The sequence below is a fragment of the Euleptes europaea genome, chromosome 10, assembly GCF_029931775.1.
Source record: "Euleptes europaea isolate rEulEur1 chromosome 10, rEulEur1.hap1, whole genome shotgun sequence".
Taxonomy (NCBI): Eukaryota; Metazoa; Chordata; class Lepidosauria; order Squamata; family Sphaerodactylidae; genus Euleptes; species Euleptes europaea.
This window is the reverse complement of record NC_079321.1, coordinates 28740569-28760778: the sequence shown is the minus strand read 5'-3', so window position 1 is coordinate 28760778 and position 20210 is coordinate 28740569. Positions and strand designations below refer to the sequence as shown.

Genomic DNA, 20210 nt, shown 5'->3' with positions numbered 1-20210 from the left:
GAGAATTTCAAAGAAAGATCAGTGTTGTCTTCACGATACAATCAATTTTACTGGATAAAAAAAATTCATAGAATTTTTAAGACGGTTTTCTTGAGACGAACCCAGTCCATTTTTACAGAGTTTCTGACAACTGACTGTGGGGCTTCTCCTTCAGCGAAAAAGGCTGCTGGTTTTATCCACGTGTTGCGAAGTGAGGATTGCGCCAAACCACGGCTCAAAGTATCTCAAGAAACTAAATGTCTTCGGCCTCACAATTCGTCCTTATCCCAGTCATCGAGGTCCACATCGCTGAGATCAATATCCTCTTCAGCGGGTAGCTAGGAGACAATGAAGCAAAATATGGGTTCGTTCATGTGACAAAACGGATATGTTCCTGTACTTCAGAAACACCTATTTCGTGAATCACAACGGGGAGCATTCAGGAGCGCACATGGAGGACCCCTATTCCTGAGGGAGCCATTGCAGCTGGTAACTCAGTTTTGAAACAAAGGCCAAACTTTTATTTAATCAAAGGTACATGCAATAGAGCAGCTGACTGCTCTAGGAAAGCCCCTAATTTAGGAGCAAGATCCATTTAACAATGCACTTTCAACTAGAGAGTTTTTCTTGTACTAAACTCATTAGAAATGCACTTTGTTTATCCTGCAGTCTCTCTCCCCAGGTTATTTCAGTCTCAATAACATTCTCAAGTAGTTAGAGCTAGCTAGACAAACTGCCCTTCTACACTTACAGCTTAATTATAACACACTTTCTGAGCACTCCAAGGGCTAGGTACAGAATAAACTTTCCGTCAGCATAGTGAACCTTCCTCTTTCTCCACAATGAGGAGAAAATTAAAAACAAGAAGCAGAGAGAGGCTTCCAGCTCTATCTGCTAACAAGCAATTCAAGTTAGAAAGGGAAAGTAATAAGGAAGATGTCTATATAGAACAAGAAAAGGATGTCAACTGTGACAGTGAAAAAGAGAAACAGGATCAGAGTTGAGGAAAAGTAAGCCTAGCTTTGAACAGAGATCAGGTGTCTTATGATGTGGTAGACAGGAAAATAAGACATGACAATAAGAGCCAGAACTGAGTTTCAGTGTGATCTCTCTCTCTTGAGAGAAGAAGAGTTGGTTTTTATATGCCGACTTTCTCTACCACCTAAGGAAGAATCAAACCGGCTTACAATCACCTTCCCCTTCCTCTCCCCACAACAGAGACCCTGTGAGGTAGGCAGGGCTGAGAGAGCTCTAAGAGAGCTGTGACTAGCCCAAGGTCACCCAGCTGGCTTTATGTGTAGGAGTGGCAAAACCAACCCGGTTCACCAGATTAGCGTCCACCGCTCATGTGGAGGAGGGGGAAAAAATCAAACCCGGTTCTCCTGATCAGAGTCCACTGCTCCAAACCACCACTCTTAAACACTACACCAAGCTCTCTCTCTCTCTCTCTCTGAGAGAGAATGGATTTTTACTGATACTAAGAAGATGCCTATGGGAGTTAGCAAACAAAAAAGCCTGAAGGGAAGACAGTCTGGAAATATGCCCTTGCAAATTCATCCCATGCCACATGCCTATATCTGAATTGCTAGTAATAAAGGGAAAGTGTTATTGCATCCAGAGATTAAAGACTGCTTCTTACTTCACCATCTTTGCCATCCCATGGTTCTATGGTGTTAATCTTTGTGAAAGCCCCCGCAACTACTGGTGCCGTGGACCCCCGGCCGACAGACAGCTCCCTAAAAAAAGGAAAGAAGGCCCAAAACATATGTAAGAATTTTATGTTGTCCCCCACACTCCCATGGTACAACAGCATACATTTTGTTCAGAAACAACTCAGTTGGCACATGAGAGACTGTAAAGTTCTCCAGACTCAAGTATAGCAGTTTTCGCTGGACAACAGACACTGCAAATCATGTTTCTTGTAAGAGTCAAAGTATGTTCAGAAAGGAGAAAGGTTTAAATTTAGATATGCCTGACTTCAAGTAAAGATAGCCTTGACATAAAGGGAGCATGAAACAACCACGATCAGATTTTAGATATTATAAGTGAGGCTGGTTCCCTACCAATACAAAGCTATTAGCTATCGTTGTCCGAACTCAACAGATAATAGAAGAGTTGGTTCTTATATGCCGACTTTCTCTACCACTTAAGGGAGAATCAAGCTGGCTTACAATCACCTTCCCTTCCCCTCCCCTCCCTACAACAGATACCCTGTGAGGCAGGTGGGGCTGAGAGAGCTCTAGGAGAACTGTGATTAGCCCAAGGTCACCCAGCTGGCTTCATGTGTAGGCTTGGGGAAACCAACTCGGTTCACCAGATTAGCTTACGCCGCTCATGTGAAGAAGTGGGGAATCAAACCCGGTTCTCCAGATCAGAGTCCACCAATCCAAACCACTGTTCTTAACCACTATACCACATATGCTTCTAAAGATTTAGGTACTGAAACACATACGCTTATAAGTAGTTATACCTTAGAAATTCATTAATCCCTTGCTCACTGAATGAGCCCTTCAGGAGTGCGAATTTCATTTTCCGAGCATTAACCGCTGCCATGGCTGGGTAGCCAAATCCTCCAATTCCCAAGGAATTTTCAAGATCAGACTGTGCTCCTGCTTCAGTCCACAACCACCTTAGAGGAAAGGAAACAGACACATGTATTACAGCTATTGGCACTGAAAAAAATGAAAACATAACTTGATGTATTTATCAAAGCTGCTTTCTGAACTTGAGGGCTTGAATCAATGCACCAAGAGGTGACACTGAAGAAGGATAAGGGTGGTGGTGGCCCAAGCTCTGACCTTTTGCATCCAGTTGGTAACCAAGATAGTGCTTAGAGCGGTCTAAGTTTATAGTTGTGCCCAACTTTTCAAGTCTACCCAGTCCTCGGCATAATGATGGCCTCCCAAATGCAGACACAGGAGGGGGCAGCACCTAAAGATACTGAAAGATTAAACATCTTGTACTTACCCCCACATCTTCTTTTTGTATTTGTCTGCCATCTTTAACATCACTTCCAAGTAGGAGTTTCTACCTGCAGCTCCTGTTTGACGGGGGAGGGATTACAAAAAGAGGGAACATGTTTTATGCTAAGATGACAAGCAAGAGAGGCAAGTGTTTTTTGTTGTTGTTGGTCTACCTGTATCGAGAATATGAGGCAGGACAGAAATGATACAGAGTTGGTGAGCATCACATGTTTGCTTCAAGACATCCTCATTAATAACCTGAAAGGTGAGAAACAAATGCCTTATTACCAACAAAAGTACTAACAAAGTTAGACTGGCAAAGGAACAAGTCAACATCATTGGCTAGTTTCAAACTTCTCTCTACCTCCAATTGTTTAATTCACTCTTCTCCCAATGCCACTGACGCAACCTGCTCTGATGTCAGAGCAAAGCCTTATGGTCATAGCTATCCAAGCTCTTAGCTGCCATTCGACTTCTGCCATTTGGCTCCACTGAGGGCCTACAATAGTCTTTGCTGAGGCACTGGAATACTAAGGGACCTCAGAACTCACACCAACGTAAATGAGCAACTTCCTAGAATTATACCACCCATGAACCTCCAATGTGCTTGTAAATGCTTTCAAAGCCCTTCAAAAGAAACGAACCACCTTTAAGTCCTCAAGGTATGTAAAGCTGATGGGTTGGATCCAGCCAGATTTTCCACTCAGTCTTACCCAATTTCCCTACCTACTACAGTCCCTGTCCTGCATGCCTTTTGTCCAAGATATCCACCCCCCCTTCCTTCACAAGCAGAAAAACTGGCTGGATTCAAACCCAAATATATACTATGTTTAACCTAAAAATGAACTGTTCGCTATTCCATGAGTTCCCGCCTTGTTGAGCCGGCTAGTACTTTTGGAACTTTGAGGAAGAGTAGCAGATGCCGCCACAAGATGCCACGGACAAGCCCTAACCATAACCTTCCCCCATAAACTGTGACTAAATGAAGCATTCATGGGAGAAAATGGAAGGTTTCAATTTTTGAAGGGGGCAAAAAATTAAAAGCATTCAGTTACTAGTGCAATTGCCTGTCTGAGGTGAGACAGTGAGGGAAGGATGCGGTAGGTGCTAGGTGGGTTTCCCTGACTGAGACTGGAATATAAATCCTCCATTATTCTCCACCTCTCATATTTATTTTCTCTTCTTGTAATGACCACCCCCCCAACTGGTGGTTGAACTGTTGTTGTGATGACACAGTTTCTCTCACATACCCCTAATGAAGCGAAGACTCCAGTTCTTGCATAAATTATCCTTTTAAGCTTTGGCTACTGCCTGGACAGCCTCCCTTCACCTTTAGCACTCCTCAAAAGCAGGCTAGAGAAACAGCATGGGGTTGGGGTTGAGGACAGAGTGACTCAAAAGAAAAAAGGATAGAGGAAGGAGAAGAAATATGAAAGATGGCAAAAGAAAGACATGAACAGGGTAAAGGAGAATAAAGAAATGAAGGGAACTTGACAAGGAAGGAGGCACTAAACTAAGTGGGCACTAAACTAATCTTCCCACATTGGTGATCACTATCGTTCTCTGAGAGCTGTTTCAAACGGCATAAAACTTATAAAGACAGTTTAAAGATAGAAATTTTAAAGCCTACAAGCACTCAAGTTCACTAGATTTTGGTCTTTTATGCTTGGCTGTTTCCCTCTGGTCCCCCTCTGACGACTTTGGATCTGTGTTGATTATGTATGCCGTTTCCGACTGTCAGAGGCACCTCCCCCTCCTCCCCCCCCCTTTCCCCGCGTTTTGAAATTCAAGGTAAAACAGCTCTCTGAAAATTCGGGGAAAGACAGGGAGAGAGCGAGGCAACCTGACGGTCGGAAACAGCATGCATAATCGACATGAAGACCCAAAGTCGTCAGAGGGGTGACCAGGAGGGAAACAGCCATGCATAAAAGACCTTTATTCTAAATCTTTTCTGCTCTAAAACAGAAGCTTCACTTCTGTATTTCCAGTGAAAAGTATTGTAAATACAAAGCCTAAAAGCAAGCTGGAAAGGAGTTAGCTTAGTAGGAAAAGAGCTTACCTCTAGGAGTTCAGGAGGTGGTGCATTCTCCGAAAACAGGTCCAGAGCCCGAGCAACAATATCTGTTCTGGTCCGTCCACCATCATAATCAACAGGGTCTTCTCCTTTCTGGAAGATCTTGATGGTAGGAAATCCACGGATCTGCAATGAGGTTTTAAAATGGTAACAAGTACAAGAGACAGGTGGACCTATGTTATTTAGTTATAAGTATATTTAACCAAGTCAAATGTAGGTGCATTTTTTTTAATAGACAGTATGAATAACATGCAAAAAACTTGCAACAAAACAAGAAACTACTGTATGACTGTCCAAGTGTTGAGAAGTTCCTGGGATGGAGAATGCAGACTGCTTTTACCTGGTGTTGATTTTAAAGACTGCAGATCAAGTTGCAAAATTTAAATTTAAACCTTTAAATTCTTAAAATATTTTAAAGTATCAATTCTTCATCAGATTTGAAACATACCACCCAACTCAACAGAGAGGAAAAACTTCAGTATAACGGGATGTTGAAAAGCAGTGTGGTATAGTAGTTAGAGCGCAGGGGCAGAATCTGGGAGACCTTTGGGCAAATCTTCATTTTGTTATGGAAGCTCGCTTGGTGACTTGGGTCAGTCACTCTCTCTCAGCCTAACCAACCTTGCAAGGAGAAAACATACAAGGGGAGAACAGCATACACATCATGAGCTTCTTGAAGGAAGGGTGGGATTAAAAAAATAAATGAAATAAATATACAGTTACTCACCCCATACCGGCTTGCTAACACCTGGTTCACTGTAGCGTCGACTGCAGCCAGTTTCACTTTCCCCTTGGTTTGTTCTTTCACTTCTGTTGCAGCTGATGCCCACTCTGGCTCTAGACTGTTGGCAAGATTAGCTTAGTTGGTTTTTTAAACAGACTTAATCAGTACTGCCCATACTTAGCATGGGAAAAAATACTGCATGTACCCATTAGAGATGTGAATGCCCCAAAGAAGAAAACAAGCACCCTTTTCTTTACACCTGCAACTAGAGATTTTGGGTACCACTGGAAAAAATTATTTGAAATATTCTCATTTTGAAGACGTGCAATGCTTTCCAAGACTAGTTTTTACTCACTCAGAAAGTATAATATGAAGAATTGTGTGTGATGGCAATTCTTGTGTATACTGTAGCTACAGATAGCATATTGTCAAGCGTATATTTATTGTTGAAATGTGCCTAACCTCGTCTGCCATTAATAGACTATAATGTATATATGATGGTGATACACTACTGAAGGACTTTAACTGCTATGAAAATTTAACTCCATACCCAAATGTGCTACTACCCTATTGTCACTGTATCTCTTTACTTCAAAATCTGTGTCTTCGGGAAATGGAAGGTTTGTATCTATTTCTACCAATCATCCCCTTTCATTCCAAAATCCCACCTTCAGGGACAAATCTGCTTCCATACACAACACATACTAGAAAAATTACATGTATAACGTATGACCCAACTTACTTTTTGCAATGTCCGCACCAAGGAGCATAAAACTCTACCAGCCAGACATCATCACTGTTCAAAACGTTCTGATCAAAGGTGTCATCTGTCAGATCAATCACATCTTTTTTGCCTGAGCCTCCACTATCTTGGCCGCTCTGTGGTTTGAAACAAGACACCCTCATCCAAGTTTAATTAGAACATCCCTCATGCAATCCAGCAGAAGTAATCTCACCTGACCAAGCAAGGATCACCTATTGTTTGCTGGCTGCAAAAAAAGAGAAGACTGGAAGACCTAGGCAGCTCAGAGCCCTATCTTTCCTTTATCGAGGACTCCACATTCCAATTCCACTCACTAGCATGGTTAGACCATGTTCCACTGTGCAAAACCATGAAAGCGGCATTACTCTGAGTGCCAGAAGACAGCATTTCAGGTTGTAGCTATCAAACCATGAACAGAGCACTGGTCATGAAATGCAATATCCCTGCTTCCACGTGCAACCCACTGTGGCACTCATCCCCCAAAAGCCTCGCTTCTCCTTCAGGGCTCTGAACCAATTCTTGGGATTTTTGGCTTCATGTAAATCCAAGTGATTATCAGCCAATCAGAGCCCGTGCAACTCCACTGGATGGGATGGAGTGAGCCAGCCTCAGCTTAAGAAGGAGAAGGAAATTTGTCTCCTCAGATGGGAATTTGGGGCTCTGGATCAGTGTGTCATCTTAGCCGGGCTTTTATTTGGCTTTTAGTTAAAAATTGGAGTCAGCTTATGGAAGAAAGTTTGGTTTAGTGATTTAAATAAGCAGTTTGCTAAAGGCCCAACATTCCTAACTTACGGTAAAGGAACAACCTTGAACTTGGAGAGGTTCTAGTCTGTTATGGTAATAGACAGCAGTGAAACCTTGTAAGCTGAGGTTTCCTATCTGAATAAAGGGGAAACAATTCCCCCCACGCCCCAGGCTTTATTTGCATTACTTAAAACTCAGTTACAAAGTAATACTCTCATTGGGGAAAGTTTGTAAAGTTGAGAACCAGTCTCCCTTTATATACTGAAGCATTCCAATAAAACATTTACCCTATTACTTTATTTCCTGTTAAATATATTTGTAGTCTTAAATATATTTGTAATCTATCTGTGAACTGTCTGTCCAGTCTAATACTATGAAAAAGTGATTTCTACTAACCTCATAAATAATTACACCATTACTCTAGTTGTATCCCAAACAGACATTTAGGGAGCATACAACTTACATGCTACCAACCCGTTAATCTAAGCCTTTGTTCCTCCTTTTAGCTGACTGTGGGTGGTTGGGGTTTAAGAAAAAAAAAGAGAAAAGGAGATGCCAGAGCAGGGGTGTCAAACATACGGCCCGAGGGACAGATCCAGCCCCTTATCTGGCCTGCGAGCCAGCAAAACACCCTCTACCCTTAATCTGAGCTGGCAAGGCATGGCCCGGCCCGGTCCGACCGAGTGACATCTATGTCATATCCAGCCCTCGTAACAATTGAGTAAGACACCCCTGAGCCAGAGTGTGGAATTGGTCACCCTGAAGTCTGCTGGGAAGTTGCCTTAGAGTTTCCCCCAATAGCTGCCCCTCCACGCTTCCTCTAGGGCAGGGGTCTGCAAACTGCGGCTCCTGAGCCACATGCGGCTCTTTGGCCCATTGAGTGAGGCTCTCCGAACTTGGTTCGGAGCCCCTGCTCTCGCGGCCGCTCCAGCCGGCGCGCCTGAGAGCACGAGCGCGAGAGAGCAGGCGAGCGGGTGCGCTGTCTCTCTCCCCCCCCCCCCGCCGTGGAGAATGGCCAGGTCCCCCTTTCCCTTGCCTTCAATGGTTGGGAGGCTAAAGCCTCCCCTCCCCTCTAGCCGCGCGATTGCTGGGTGGGCGGTTCCTGGCCCGCCCCGCCCGCCTATCAGCTGTTGGACGGGGGGGGGGTGGGCTTCCTTTGGTAGACCTGGCCTCTGGCTGAGTCCCATTGGGAGGCCATGTCTACCCACTGGCTTTCTTGGTGGTAGACCTGGACTCCAAGGAGGGGGAAAAGTCTCCCTTCAGAGGCCAGGTCTACCAGTTGGCTTCTATGGGCAACCGGAGGCCAGGTCTACTGCCAAGAAAGCCAATGATCATTTCAATCAAAATTAGACATGCTTGCTATCTAAGTGCTTAGAACTAGCAGTGCATGCTGTTTAAGGCAGGGGTGGGGAACCTCAGGCCCGGGGGCCGTATGCGGCCCCCGAGGACATTTTTTGTGGCCCTCGGGAGCTCCGGGAACCCTGCCGCGGAGGTGGGGCGCAGGGTGGCCCTCCCCGAGGGGGTTCCTGGGGCCACGGCTTACAGCGCCCTTGTAGCGCCCTTTGGACCTCCTCTCACCGACTGTCGGTTGTTGGTCGGCGAGAGGGGAAGGGGAGGGACGCTTCCCCCAAGGCTGCCCCCTACAGCTGTGGCGTGCAGGAACACTGCGGCACATTGTAAGCCCCTCTCGCTGCCTGTTGACTGTTGAGCAGTGGGGGGCGGGAAGAGGCCAGTGGCTCCCGGCGGCAGAGCATGCATGCGGGAGCCAATTTGGCTGGGGGGGGGGGCTTTTATGGACTCTGGGGGGGGAGTGCATGGAGACTGGGGCCCGGTTGCTTGGTGCTCTGTGCGCCGCCGGGTGTGTGTATGTGGGCGGGGGCGGTGGGGTGGCTGGGGCCCGGTCGCGCAGGCCGGCATGTGCGGGTGTGGGGGAGGCTTTTCTCTCTTTTCTTCCTCTTTTTCTGTCACTCTTTCTCCTTTCTCTCCCTCTCTTCCTCCCTCTTTTTCTGTCTCTTTCTTTGTCTACCTCTGTCCTTTTTTTTCTTTCTCTCCGTCCTTTTCTTTCTTTCTCCCCCTCTCTCCATTTCTTTCTCCCTCCCTCCCTTTTCCTCTTTCTCTGTTTTCCTTCCTCCCTTGCCAATCGACTGTGGGCTGCGCCCCCCTGGCGCCTCGTTTTCTGGGGCCCACCGCTGGCTGCCCTCCCACCTGGGAGGGGGGCGCCCTGCAGGCCTTCTCTGGCTGGCCTCCCCTGGGGTTGCCAACCTCCAGGTGGTGGCTGGAGACCTGGCAACCATAGCCTCTCCCCCCACTGGGAGATCTACACCTGGTGTGGCCCCCGAAAGATGTTATTAATGTGCGAATGGCCCTTGGCAGGAAAAAGGTTTCCCACCCCTGGTTTAAGGGCTCCAAATTGGCAAACAAGCTACATTTTTTACATTGTCCCTGTCCGTCGTCCCCCCGCCCGAGCTTGAAAATTCTTAAAAAACCAAGCAAACAAAACCATGAAATTTTAAAATTATTCAAACGGGCACGTTTGAAATGGCAAACCATAAAACCCAAAGAAAGCGCTCGCTAAATAACCTTCAGTACCACAAATACAAGAACTCCTAGCTAGAATACATGCTTATTTTTTGAGACCATTGCAAGGAACTAACTGATAATTGCTCAGACGTACCTGCTTCCCAGAACTATATCCACCTCCTCTGCCGCTAAGGCGATCTTTCACCAGTATCCGAAGGGCACTTAGAGCACCATCAACAATAGCTTCACTTGTCCTGCCCCCTAAGACACAAAAGAAAGACCGTGAAAACGCTGAGCGGAAACGTTAAGACAGCAACGTGATGTCAACGCTTTCCAATGAAGGCCTTGGAGAGCGCCTGCAAGAGCTGCAGGATAAGTAGCAAAATCTGATGGGCAGCTTCTCCTATCACAGTAGTGCCATGCCTGGGGAAAACCACCTCTCTCCAAAGGATTCCTACGGTAACTAAGGGCACTGGAGGTTTTTCAGAATCAGAACTTGGAAGCTCTGCGTTAGTCAGATTAGGATCTTATCTACACCAGAGCCAGCATGGTGTAGGGGTTAAGAGGTGTGGTTTCTCCACACCTACACTTGAAGCCAGCTGGGTGACCTTGGGTTAGTCACAGCTCTCTTAGAGCTCTCTCAGCCCCACCTACCTCACAGGGTGTCTGCTGTGGGGAGGGAAGGTGATTGTAAGCCGGTTTGATTCTCCTTTAAGTGGTGGAGAAAGTTGGCATATAAAAACCGACTCTTCTTCTTATCAATAGTGGGGGCGGGGGTGCCACAAAGCCAGGGAACTACTACAAGCAACAGCACCTCCCCATCTCACCAGGCTCTGGGACACTGTAGTGCCAGAGCATGGTGTAGTGGTTAGTATGTCAGACTAGGAAATGACAGACCCAGGTTTGAATCCCCACTCTGCTATGAAGTTCGCTGGGTGACCCCATTGTCTCTCAGCCTAACCGGCTTCACAGGGTTATTGCTAGGATAAAATAGAGGAGAATAATACTGGAGCTGCTTTGGATCCCTATTGAGGAGAAAAGGGGAGTAAAAGTGTCAAAATAAAGTAGTACCATTCATTTACCAAGGCAATCTTGTAGCAGCTTCAGTACCTTACAAAATGACTCTCAACGGCTCTTTTCTAGTTAATCTTTCAGGAAAAGATGTAAAAAAAATCAGAGCTCATTGGGAGAGCTTTTTCAGGAGCATGTGTCGGGGAGCAATTTGTACGGACTGTCTAATTCGCACAGGTCTCTGCTGGTACTATTGCTTTTGTGATTCAACTATTTTGTGGGTTGCCTTGAGTCCCAGGGAGGGGAGACCAGGTTTTTTAAAAATTAAATTGCTCATCTCTGAAATATGAAAAGCTTGACAACAGAAAAGTACATTCTAGACATTCACCTTGGTAATCTTCTGCTTTGTTCTTGTTGGCGCCAAATATCTTGATTGTGGGGAATCCCTTCACACCATACTGACCACCTAAGGACTGATGCTTATCTGCGTCGACGGCCCCTACTTTCACAACACCCTGTAGGAGAGAGAAAGACTTCTACATTAGGATGAATGCTTCAGAGAAGAAAAAAGGTCTACAGTTAACCCAGACTGACCCGCTAAATTAAGGAAACCAAAGCAACACACTATTCCTTTGTTCAACTTGGACACTAAAAATAAGCTGTGCTGGAGAACTGATGTCAAGGTATGTAAATCATTTGTTTAAATTTAAATTGGGTTTGAAAATGGTAGGAGGGGGGCTATTAGAAAGCACATTTCTTTTTCTTTTCTAAACCTGATAAAAACTATTACAATAGACCACAAGAACTGCATGGCTGTCATCACATTTGTTGAGGGCACCATGACCACAGATGTTTTTAGACACGTTGTGTTTTTCTTGTATTGGGTGATCCAAGTTCAACAATTATACTGCACAAGTTCAAGACCAAACAAGCCGCTATTGTTTGACTTGATCAGAAGATAATAAAACAGGAACAAATTCATTTGCAAAGAAACGCTTTGCAGAATTGCAATACAAGCAGCACAACACTTTCTGGCATCCCAGCATCTGCTCATTACCTTTTGGAAAGATAACTCACTTTTAATGCTGTTGCAGCTTTTTTCCACTCGGGCGTCAGTCTTTGGCAGTGACCACACCTTTCGGGGGAAAAGAATCCCAGTAAGACTGAAGCAGTTTCCTTACATTAACACACACACACAAGCCTGGGAAATGTTCGGCATAAGCATGCCAGGCAGCAATAGAAAAGTACAGTCAACGGATCACCAGGCTACACATCACCACCCCTTCCGACACAGCCTCAGTGAGTTTCAACAGATGCACCACAAGCAGAAACCTAACTACTGTGGCTCCAGCAAAGCATCTTCACGGAAGGCCAGCGTGACAAACCAAAAGCTCAAAGGCTCTTAAAACAGGGTTGTCGAATTCACTTGTTACGAGGGCCGGACATGACAAAACGTCACTTGGTCAGGCCAGGCCATGCCTCGCCAGCCCAGATCAGGACATGAGGGGTGGGTGGCTGCTTCGGCTGGCTCGTGGGCTGGATAAGAGTTCTCAAGGGGCCGAATCCGACCCATGGGCTGTATGTTTGACACCCCGACTTAAAAGATACAGAACCTTTGTCAAGAAAAGACAAACAAGGAAATGGCAATTATTGGCTTTGTCCAGGATCAGGGATCTCCTGGAATCAGGATCAGCCCCGAATCCACCACAAAACTGCCCAGCATGAGAGAAGGGTATGCTTGCCCCTACAAGCAAGCCACAGTTCAGATCCTTTAAAATTATGCCGGTTTAAAGGCAGGGAAGAGGTGGCAGGGAACAGCCTCACTCCTGACCTGCTGTGAGAATTTCTTGCCTCTTGTGAGAGGACCAACTAGGCACCTGCAGCTCACAGCGCCAGTCCTCATAAGAGGCCAGACTGGGGCCAGCAAGGAGGGCAGAATCGGCTCACTTCACAGGCTGTGGGAGAGAAACCAAGGAGGTGGAGGAAGGTAGTGATGGGAACCCTTCTTTTGTGCTTATCTGAGGCCCTGAAAGCCCCAAGGGGGCTTGGAGCTGGGGATGACAACAGAATATTTGCCTGAAGGGGGTTAAGACACCTTTACAGTCTTATCTGGTAACAATAACAAATAAGGCTGACCATAAAATCTGTTGCCAAACACAATATACACCTGTGTCTGCTTTAGACACCAAGCACAAAAATGACCCTCCCAATTTTCAGCAAACCTGAAGAGGAAGGATCTTCAAGAAAAGGCTCTGGAGAAGACAGATGTGTAGGAGAGCAGAATACACACCCATGAGGCATGGGTACGTGTGTGTTAAGTGCCGTCAAGTCGCTTCCGATTCATGGCGACCCTATGAACGAAAGTCCTCCAAAATGTCCTATCTTTGACAGCCTTGCTCAGATCTTGCAAATCGAAGGCTGTGGCTTCCTTTATTGAGTCAATGCATCTCTTGTTGGGTCTTCCTCTTTTCCTGCTGCCCTCAACTTTTTCTAGCATGACTGTCTTTTCCAGAGGCATGGGTAGCCAGCATTTAATTAGATCATGGTTTGATGTGGAAAAAACAAAAGACTGGAAAGAAAAAAGCGGATATTCTCCTACAGCCGCAGAACCAACGCGTTGAAATGAAATCAAGAGAGTTTCCGTCTAGACATTAGGAAGAATTTTCTGACAGTTACAGCAGTTCCTCAATGGAACAGGCTTCCTCGGGAGGTGGCAAGCTCTCCTTCCTAGGAGGTTTTTAAGAGGAGGTTAGATGGCCATCTGTCAGCAATGCTGATTCTGTGACCTGAGGCAGATGACGAGAGGGAAGGCATCTTGGCCATCTTCTGGTCACTGTGTGTGTGTGTGGGGGGGGAGGTAGTTGTGAATTTCCTGCGTTGTGCAGGGGGTTGGACTAGATGACCCTAGTGGTCACTTCCAACTCTATGATTCTATGCTTATACAAGAAAAAAGAAGAAAAATTACACCACCAACTAAAAGATGGAGTCTTGACATAAACAAGACCCTAACCATGCAGATCACAAAGAACCAACATGTGGCAATCCCATTCAGCGTTTGACCCTTAAATTCCATTGACTTCAGTGGAAAACAAACCAAGGCCCACTGCCAGATATCTGCTGGCTTTGGCAGCCAGCCCACATTTGTGTATCTCAGCTCCAGAGGAATTGGGGGTTGTCTGAATGGAAGATAGTGCTTCAAAAATGTGGTGCATAATCAAGGATGATTCCACCCCCACCAAAGCTCCAAGTTCTAAAGAAGGCCAGAAGCAGATGCATGGGAGGAATAATCTATTTTACTTTGCATTAGAGAGGTGCTCTCTGAAACGCAATACTCTGCTGTGGAGAGGCTGTGGCTCAGTGGTAGAGCATCTGCTTGGCATACAGAAGGCCCCAGGTTCAATCTGCAGCATCTCCAGTTAAAGGGACTGGGTAGGTAGGTGATGTGCAAGACCTCTACCTCAGACCCTGGAGAGCCGCTGCCGGTCTGAGTAGACAATACTGACTTTGATGGACCAAGGGTCTGATTCAGTATAAGGCAGCTTCAGGTGTGCAGAGTTTAGAGTTGGAGAAAGAGCCCACTGCTCCCTCCTTCTGGTCACCACCACCACAGCAGCACCCCTTCCTTCTGGGGATAATGATGCCGAGCATATCAGCCACCAGGTCTGCCTCTAGCTTAAAGAATCAGGGAGCAGGTAAGGGTAAAGACCTCTGCCTGAGACCCTGGAGAGAGGCTACCACTCAGAGTAGGCAATACTGCCCTTGACAGCCTAAGGGTCCAACTTGGTATAAGGAAGCATCATGTGCTCAAAAAGCATTACGGCTTCACCTCTGCCTTCTTCCTTCCCAGAAACAACCAGCAGCTGCTGCTATCTACTCCGCTCCAGGTGGATGGGTGTGGCAGCTCACATGCCGAGCACTGGCTTTTGCAGGAAGGGGGAAGCAGCAACAAAGCAGAAGGAGATGGGGGTCATGCAGACAGGCTCTCCCAAAAAAGGCCTTTGAAAGCGTGTTCCCTTGTAATTAAGCAACCTAACCCTCCAATGCCTCAACATCAGCTTACCACGGTGCATAGAATTCTACTAGCCACAAGCTGTCACTCTGAATAACTTCCCTGTTGAAATTTGTTGGTGTCAGCTCTATAACGTCGTCACTGGAGGAATACAAGCTGTTGACAGCCAGAAAGAATGTGCAGCTTACTGTTCCTAGAATCCAAAAGAGACAGCAAAATCAGAACCAAAGCCTCTTCAAAGACAACAAATGGGTATACTACCTTTATTTAGTTATGCCTTTCAACCCAATCAGGGTCCACAAGGCGGCGAACATAAGAACAACATTAAAACACTTAAAACAATAAAAATACATTTAAAGGTGTGACCTAAAGATGGCACATTAAATTGGGGGGGGGGGAGATGCCAAATCAGGTGCCCCCAAACTAAATAGGATGAGGCTTCCTAGAACATAGAATGGTCACCTCTACCACATCCCTTGGCACGCAAAGTTTCACCCTTATGCCTGCCAGCGTCTACACACCCATTAAAATCTATGGTCTTAGTCAAGAGATTCTGCATAGGATTGTACTGCCAACTGCTTAAATCATTCAAGGATTAACCCTAGCGCGAGGTTTCAGACACACGGACCGTGTTCGGCCTCAAACCAATTCCCATTTATTTAGAATCCAAGAGCGCACAAGCATGTTCATGGTACAACCTGTATATCTGGAAGCTGCTCTGAGTGGATGCCAGAAATGTGGCACATAAATGTTCCAAATATTATCTCTGCTTATTATGATGAAGCTGATTTGCAAGTTTAATTACCATCGATTTTTACTGCTATGCTGGGACAGTATTATAATTGCTGCTATTCAGCCCGATTTTATTCAAAAGGCTGCATTTAAATGATCAGAAATAGTAACAAGACTAATTTTTAAAGCTGGAAAAAAGTAAACTCAAGCTGAGTTACTGGAGTTCTTTTGAAAAGAAGTGCAGTTCCTAGTACTCCAAGATGTTCCAGTTCCCAAACAGTAGCCCCTTTTAGTTTATCCAATCAGCCTGAGTAAAACACACTTACTTCCAATGCATTTTACATCCATGGGGCGGTTCCCAGTATTCCCATCAGCCACAAGTTATCAATTTCTCTTACAATTGATACAAAATGAATTTGTTGCAATGGGTCACTCATGTAAGTTAATATCTGAACAGTTAATGGGATCATCCACCAGCAAGCTGGATAGATGACATGCAAATAAACCATATTGACATGTATACACCCCCACAGGCCTATACAAATAGCTGAGCATATCTTTTCTCCCCCAAGACAGCTTCACAATTTAAATGTTCACAGTAAGGAATTAAAATGATAAATGTTTATAATATGCATGAATAGACAAGTCTTTACAAGATTGCTTGCACCCGTTTAGGAAAGCACTTAAACAAACTTGTGTTCCTTTAAAAAGAAATATCAACAGAGATCTCAATACTCCAAAAATCTGGAGAGACTGTTTCTAAGTACAGCACTATAGAAACTTTGGCCTAGCCTGGCACGACTGACCAGAATCATCACCCTGGGCATGCTCCCGATCCCACACCTTCCACCACTTGCTCGTGCTGCCTCGCAAGGGGCTAGGGGTAGAAAGGCAACTTCAAGAGAGGCCGGAAGCATCAAGGAACCGTCCTTCCCTTCCACACGTCGGAATTTAGTTATGCATCACACAATGAATCACTAAAGGATGCACATTTGCCATCTCTTTTTCACTAATTGTGGTTTTCATTTTTGTTTTCTTTGGGGGTGGGAATAGGCATATTTTTACTGTGATTTTAGAAAATGAATATATATATATATATATATATATATATATATATATATATAATGAATATAGATATATTCATATATATATATATATATATATATATATATATATATATATATATATATATATATAATATATCATATATATATATAATGACTATAGATAGGTATATTCATATACCTATCTATCTATATATAAAGTATAATCATTTTAAAAAAATGATTACTTGCAATGCCTGGAAGCAGCAGCAACACAGAAAACATGCCTCCCACCTACCCATCGGTTAAATTTCAAAGCCAGACTTAAATGCTTTTGACCAGAGCATCGTACGACCATTTGATCGTCCCCTTCACTGGCTTTCAAACTGGACAATAGAACGAATCCCCTCCCCTCTCTACAACTAGCTTCCCCCGCCAGGCCCAGGACCCCCCCAATAACCTTGCAACAGGGCTCAACCCTTTCCCATCCCCCACTGCAAGCCACAGCAACACCCGGACCTCCCCTTCCCCGAGAGTAGCCCCTTTACCCAAGAAAAGGCGGCCTCCTGCAAACGGGCCCATGGCGACCACCGACTACCGACTGCCGCCTCCACGCCCGTTACTCCCCGCTCCCCTTCCGCGCACAGCACCAAATGTTGCAGCGATCCCAGCCGTGGCCGTCCCTCATTGGCGCGCTCGACGTTCTCTCCTTTGCATAGCCAATGAGAAGCCGACGGATCATAGCGGGGTGTCCGAGCGTTCGGGAAGGGAGGAGTCAGCGCTTCCTGGATGAAAGAGCGAGAGCAGCTTCAAAAGTCAGAGGAGGAGCAAGAAAGAAATCCCCGGGTCGAGGAATCTGTTTCCTGGGTGCCTCGTTGCCTTCCGACCAGTGAGAGGCCGGGGGGAAAACAAGAAGGGCGGAGAACTCGGTTCAGGCTGCGCCTTGTCCTGCCCCCCCTCCCCTATGAAGCTCAGGAGATCTTGCTTTCCTTCGCGACACGTGTCTTGATTATCATTTTATTTTTAGCGAAAGACAAAATAGGCAGCAACAATGATAAAAATTGGATAAATCAATTTCGCCCCTGTGAAGCTCAATAGATCTTGCTTTCCTTCGCGACACGTGTCTTGATTATCATTTTATTTTTAGCGAAAGACAAACTAGGCAGCAACAATGATAAAAATTGGACGAATCAATTTCGCCACCTCCCCTTCTCCGCACCGTTTACCTTGGTATATTTGATGTTTTGAGGCATGTGTCGCCTTGCGGCCCTCGCTCTTTTGTTAATCGCCTGACCCATTTTGATCCATATTAGGAGAGGGTTCAGATGGATGATCCATGTTGGGCACGTAGTGGACCGTGGTCCTGGGTAGGGTTCGTAGGCCCCTAAGCTGTATTTGATGCAATGCACCATCCAAACCCTTAACGAGCTGGAATGATTGGAGGCACCTTTTTGCACAAGTTTAATTCTTACCAATCTGTTTATTGCAGAGTGACGTCGGTTCTGTTCCCGTAGGAATTGGTCTGATATGGGGTCCTGCAAGCATCTCTCCTGTCCCAGCAGGTTTCACAAAAGAGTTAGAGGGCCACAGGTAACTGCAGGGTGCACAGCAAAGAGGGAGCTAAACCAGCGTTTTTCCTATGCTTGTCTACCACGCCTATTCAGAAATAAGTCTTATAATGTTCATTGGATTTACTCCTGGGTAAGCACAGTTAGGACTGCAGCCAGCTGATGTTTCATTATGTTTGTGTATGTTGAGGAGGGGTGCAAAATCATACTTTGCCTAGGCCTCTGCAAATCCTTGGTCCAGCCCTGAATATTTATACACAGTTTTTGTATTCACAGCCATAGAGCATAGGGCGGTGTCAATATGCTGCTAACAGTCCTATTTTTTCTATTTTGTGTTAACATCAGCTTCATCAACAGTCAGCCTGAGCCTTATATGCCCGATAATGATAGATAAATTGAAAGTGTATTGCAACAAGATAGAGGAATTGAAGGGCTTGCAAGGCAAATGTGGAAGACTGCTTGTTTTTATTTTCAGTGAAACATTTATACAACACAGAGTTTGTGAAAATGACAAAATTAAAACACCCGTCGTAAAAACTTTAAAACTCAAGGCTCTCACAGGACGATCATTTGGAAGAGCAAAGGGGCCTTCTAAAGAATTCCATCTTACAGCCATTTAAAATTCCAAGGAGCCATAGACCATCTAAGTCTGCATGGAAGGGTGTTCCACAATGCCAGAACAGCCACCAAAAAGAAAAGAAAAAACCAACAGTGGGCAGCATCAGAACATAGAGGTCAAAACAACTAAAAGGCTTTGTTGTACACAAGTGAACCTGCCACATGGGCTCATACCAGATGTAATAATAATGATAATTTATTAATACGGTCACTGACCAGCAGAAAGAACAACACATACCAGATGTAGTTATGTGAAGGTCTTTAAAAAGAAAATCTCCAAGATGTGACATAGCAGTTTTAATGTGGAGCAAACTCTTGGTTTGGGAAACTTTCATAGTTACAGAAAGTTCTAGCATGCTGTGTTCTGTAGCAGCAAGTTTTGTTTTGCCTGAATGACACATCATCCTTGGCAGGTTTCTTTCTTTATGACCGGGAAAAAGTTAATTACCCTTTCATTGAATGCGAGTGGCAAGCAATGAAGAAACTGCTGCCCTTGAACTGCAACAGTCTTAGGAGCTGATCTGATGTAGACAGGTTAAAAGAACAACCATCATTTGGTTTATTGTATGTGGTTATACGGACCGTTGGGCAATGCTTTATCATGACTAGGCTTATAGAGAAATTGGGACTGCTAACAACTACCATCTGGAAAGTTGTCTCCAATGGTCTTGATTAATTATAACAACAAAGGAAGATAGCCATTCCATGTAATAAAAAATTTCATCTGGATGTTCATTGCTTTGGTCAGGCATATTGTAATTTTAACAAATACATTGTATGGTGTTCATTGTACAAACTTAAACTACTGCGAAAGGCCTGACAGCCCAAATGTGCTTGGTATACATGTATTTTGAGTTCTTAATAACTGTACCCAGTCATAGGAAAAATGTGTAAATGTATGTCATCCCTATATATATAAGTATAATTTCACAAACTTTTTTTTTACATTAAGGGAAGGTACCTATATATGCATCTAACGTGGATGGATTTTATGCACAGTTTTTAATGTTTACAATTTTATTAAAGATTCTGTGGTTCTATATAATTTTAGCTTTTTTTGGAATTAATATTCCTGTATACCAGGTTTTTCTTCTTTTTTCAACCTGTTTTTTAACCTACAATATCCTTTCCACCATGTGAGAGGAGAGATAAATAAGAGTGTTACCTTTCATTTTGGTTTGATTTGCACAGCCCAATGAGATAAACTCATAAGTTGATTTTTTATTTGGATTGTTGTAGGTATTTATGGTTTTATTCCGCCTCCAGTTTACAAATCAGCAAAATAAACAAGTACTCACTTTGTCTCACAATTACTGGGGATAATCACTTGAAAAACAGTAATGACAATTTTGGAATTTACAGGGTTACCTGATACTTTCTGCCCCAAGTCTTTGCAGATTAGATCAAGTCTTGTTTTTTAATAGTAATGATCAAAAGGACTGGATCCTAAGGATTTGTTCTA

The 20210-nt window shown here is 44.7% G+C and overlaps 1 protein-coding gene across 1 annotated transcript; it reads right to left on the bottom strand.

Moving 5' to 3' along the window:
• Window positions 1-206: 206 nt before the first annotated feature.
• PDIA6 (protein disulfide isomerase family A member 6) lies at window positions 207-17151 on the bottom strand. The gene is made up of 13 exons (XM_056856241.1): window positions 17111-17151; window positions 14839-14980; window positions 11856-11913; window positions 11167-11293; window positions 9922-10028; window positions 6483-6619; window positions 5744-5858; window positions 5002-5142; window positions 3116-3200; window positions 2947-3019; window positions 2450-2608; window positions 1619-1715; window positions 207-317 (listed from the first exon to the last, which is right to left on the bottom strand). Exons 1-13 carry the CDS (start codon window positions 17142-17144, stop codon window positions 249-251), a joined length of 1344 nt encoding a protein of 447 aa, XP_056712219.1. The 5' UTR covers window positions 17145-17151; the 3' UTR covers window positions 207-248.
• Window positions 17152-20210: the final 3059 nt, after the last annotated feature.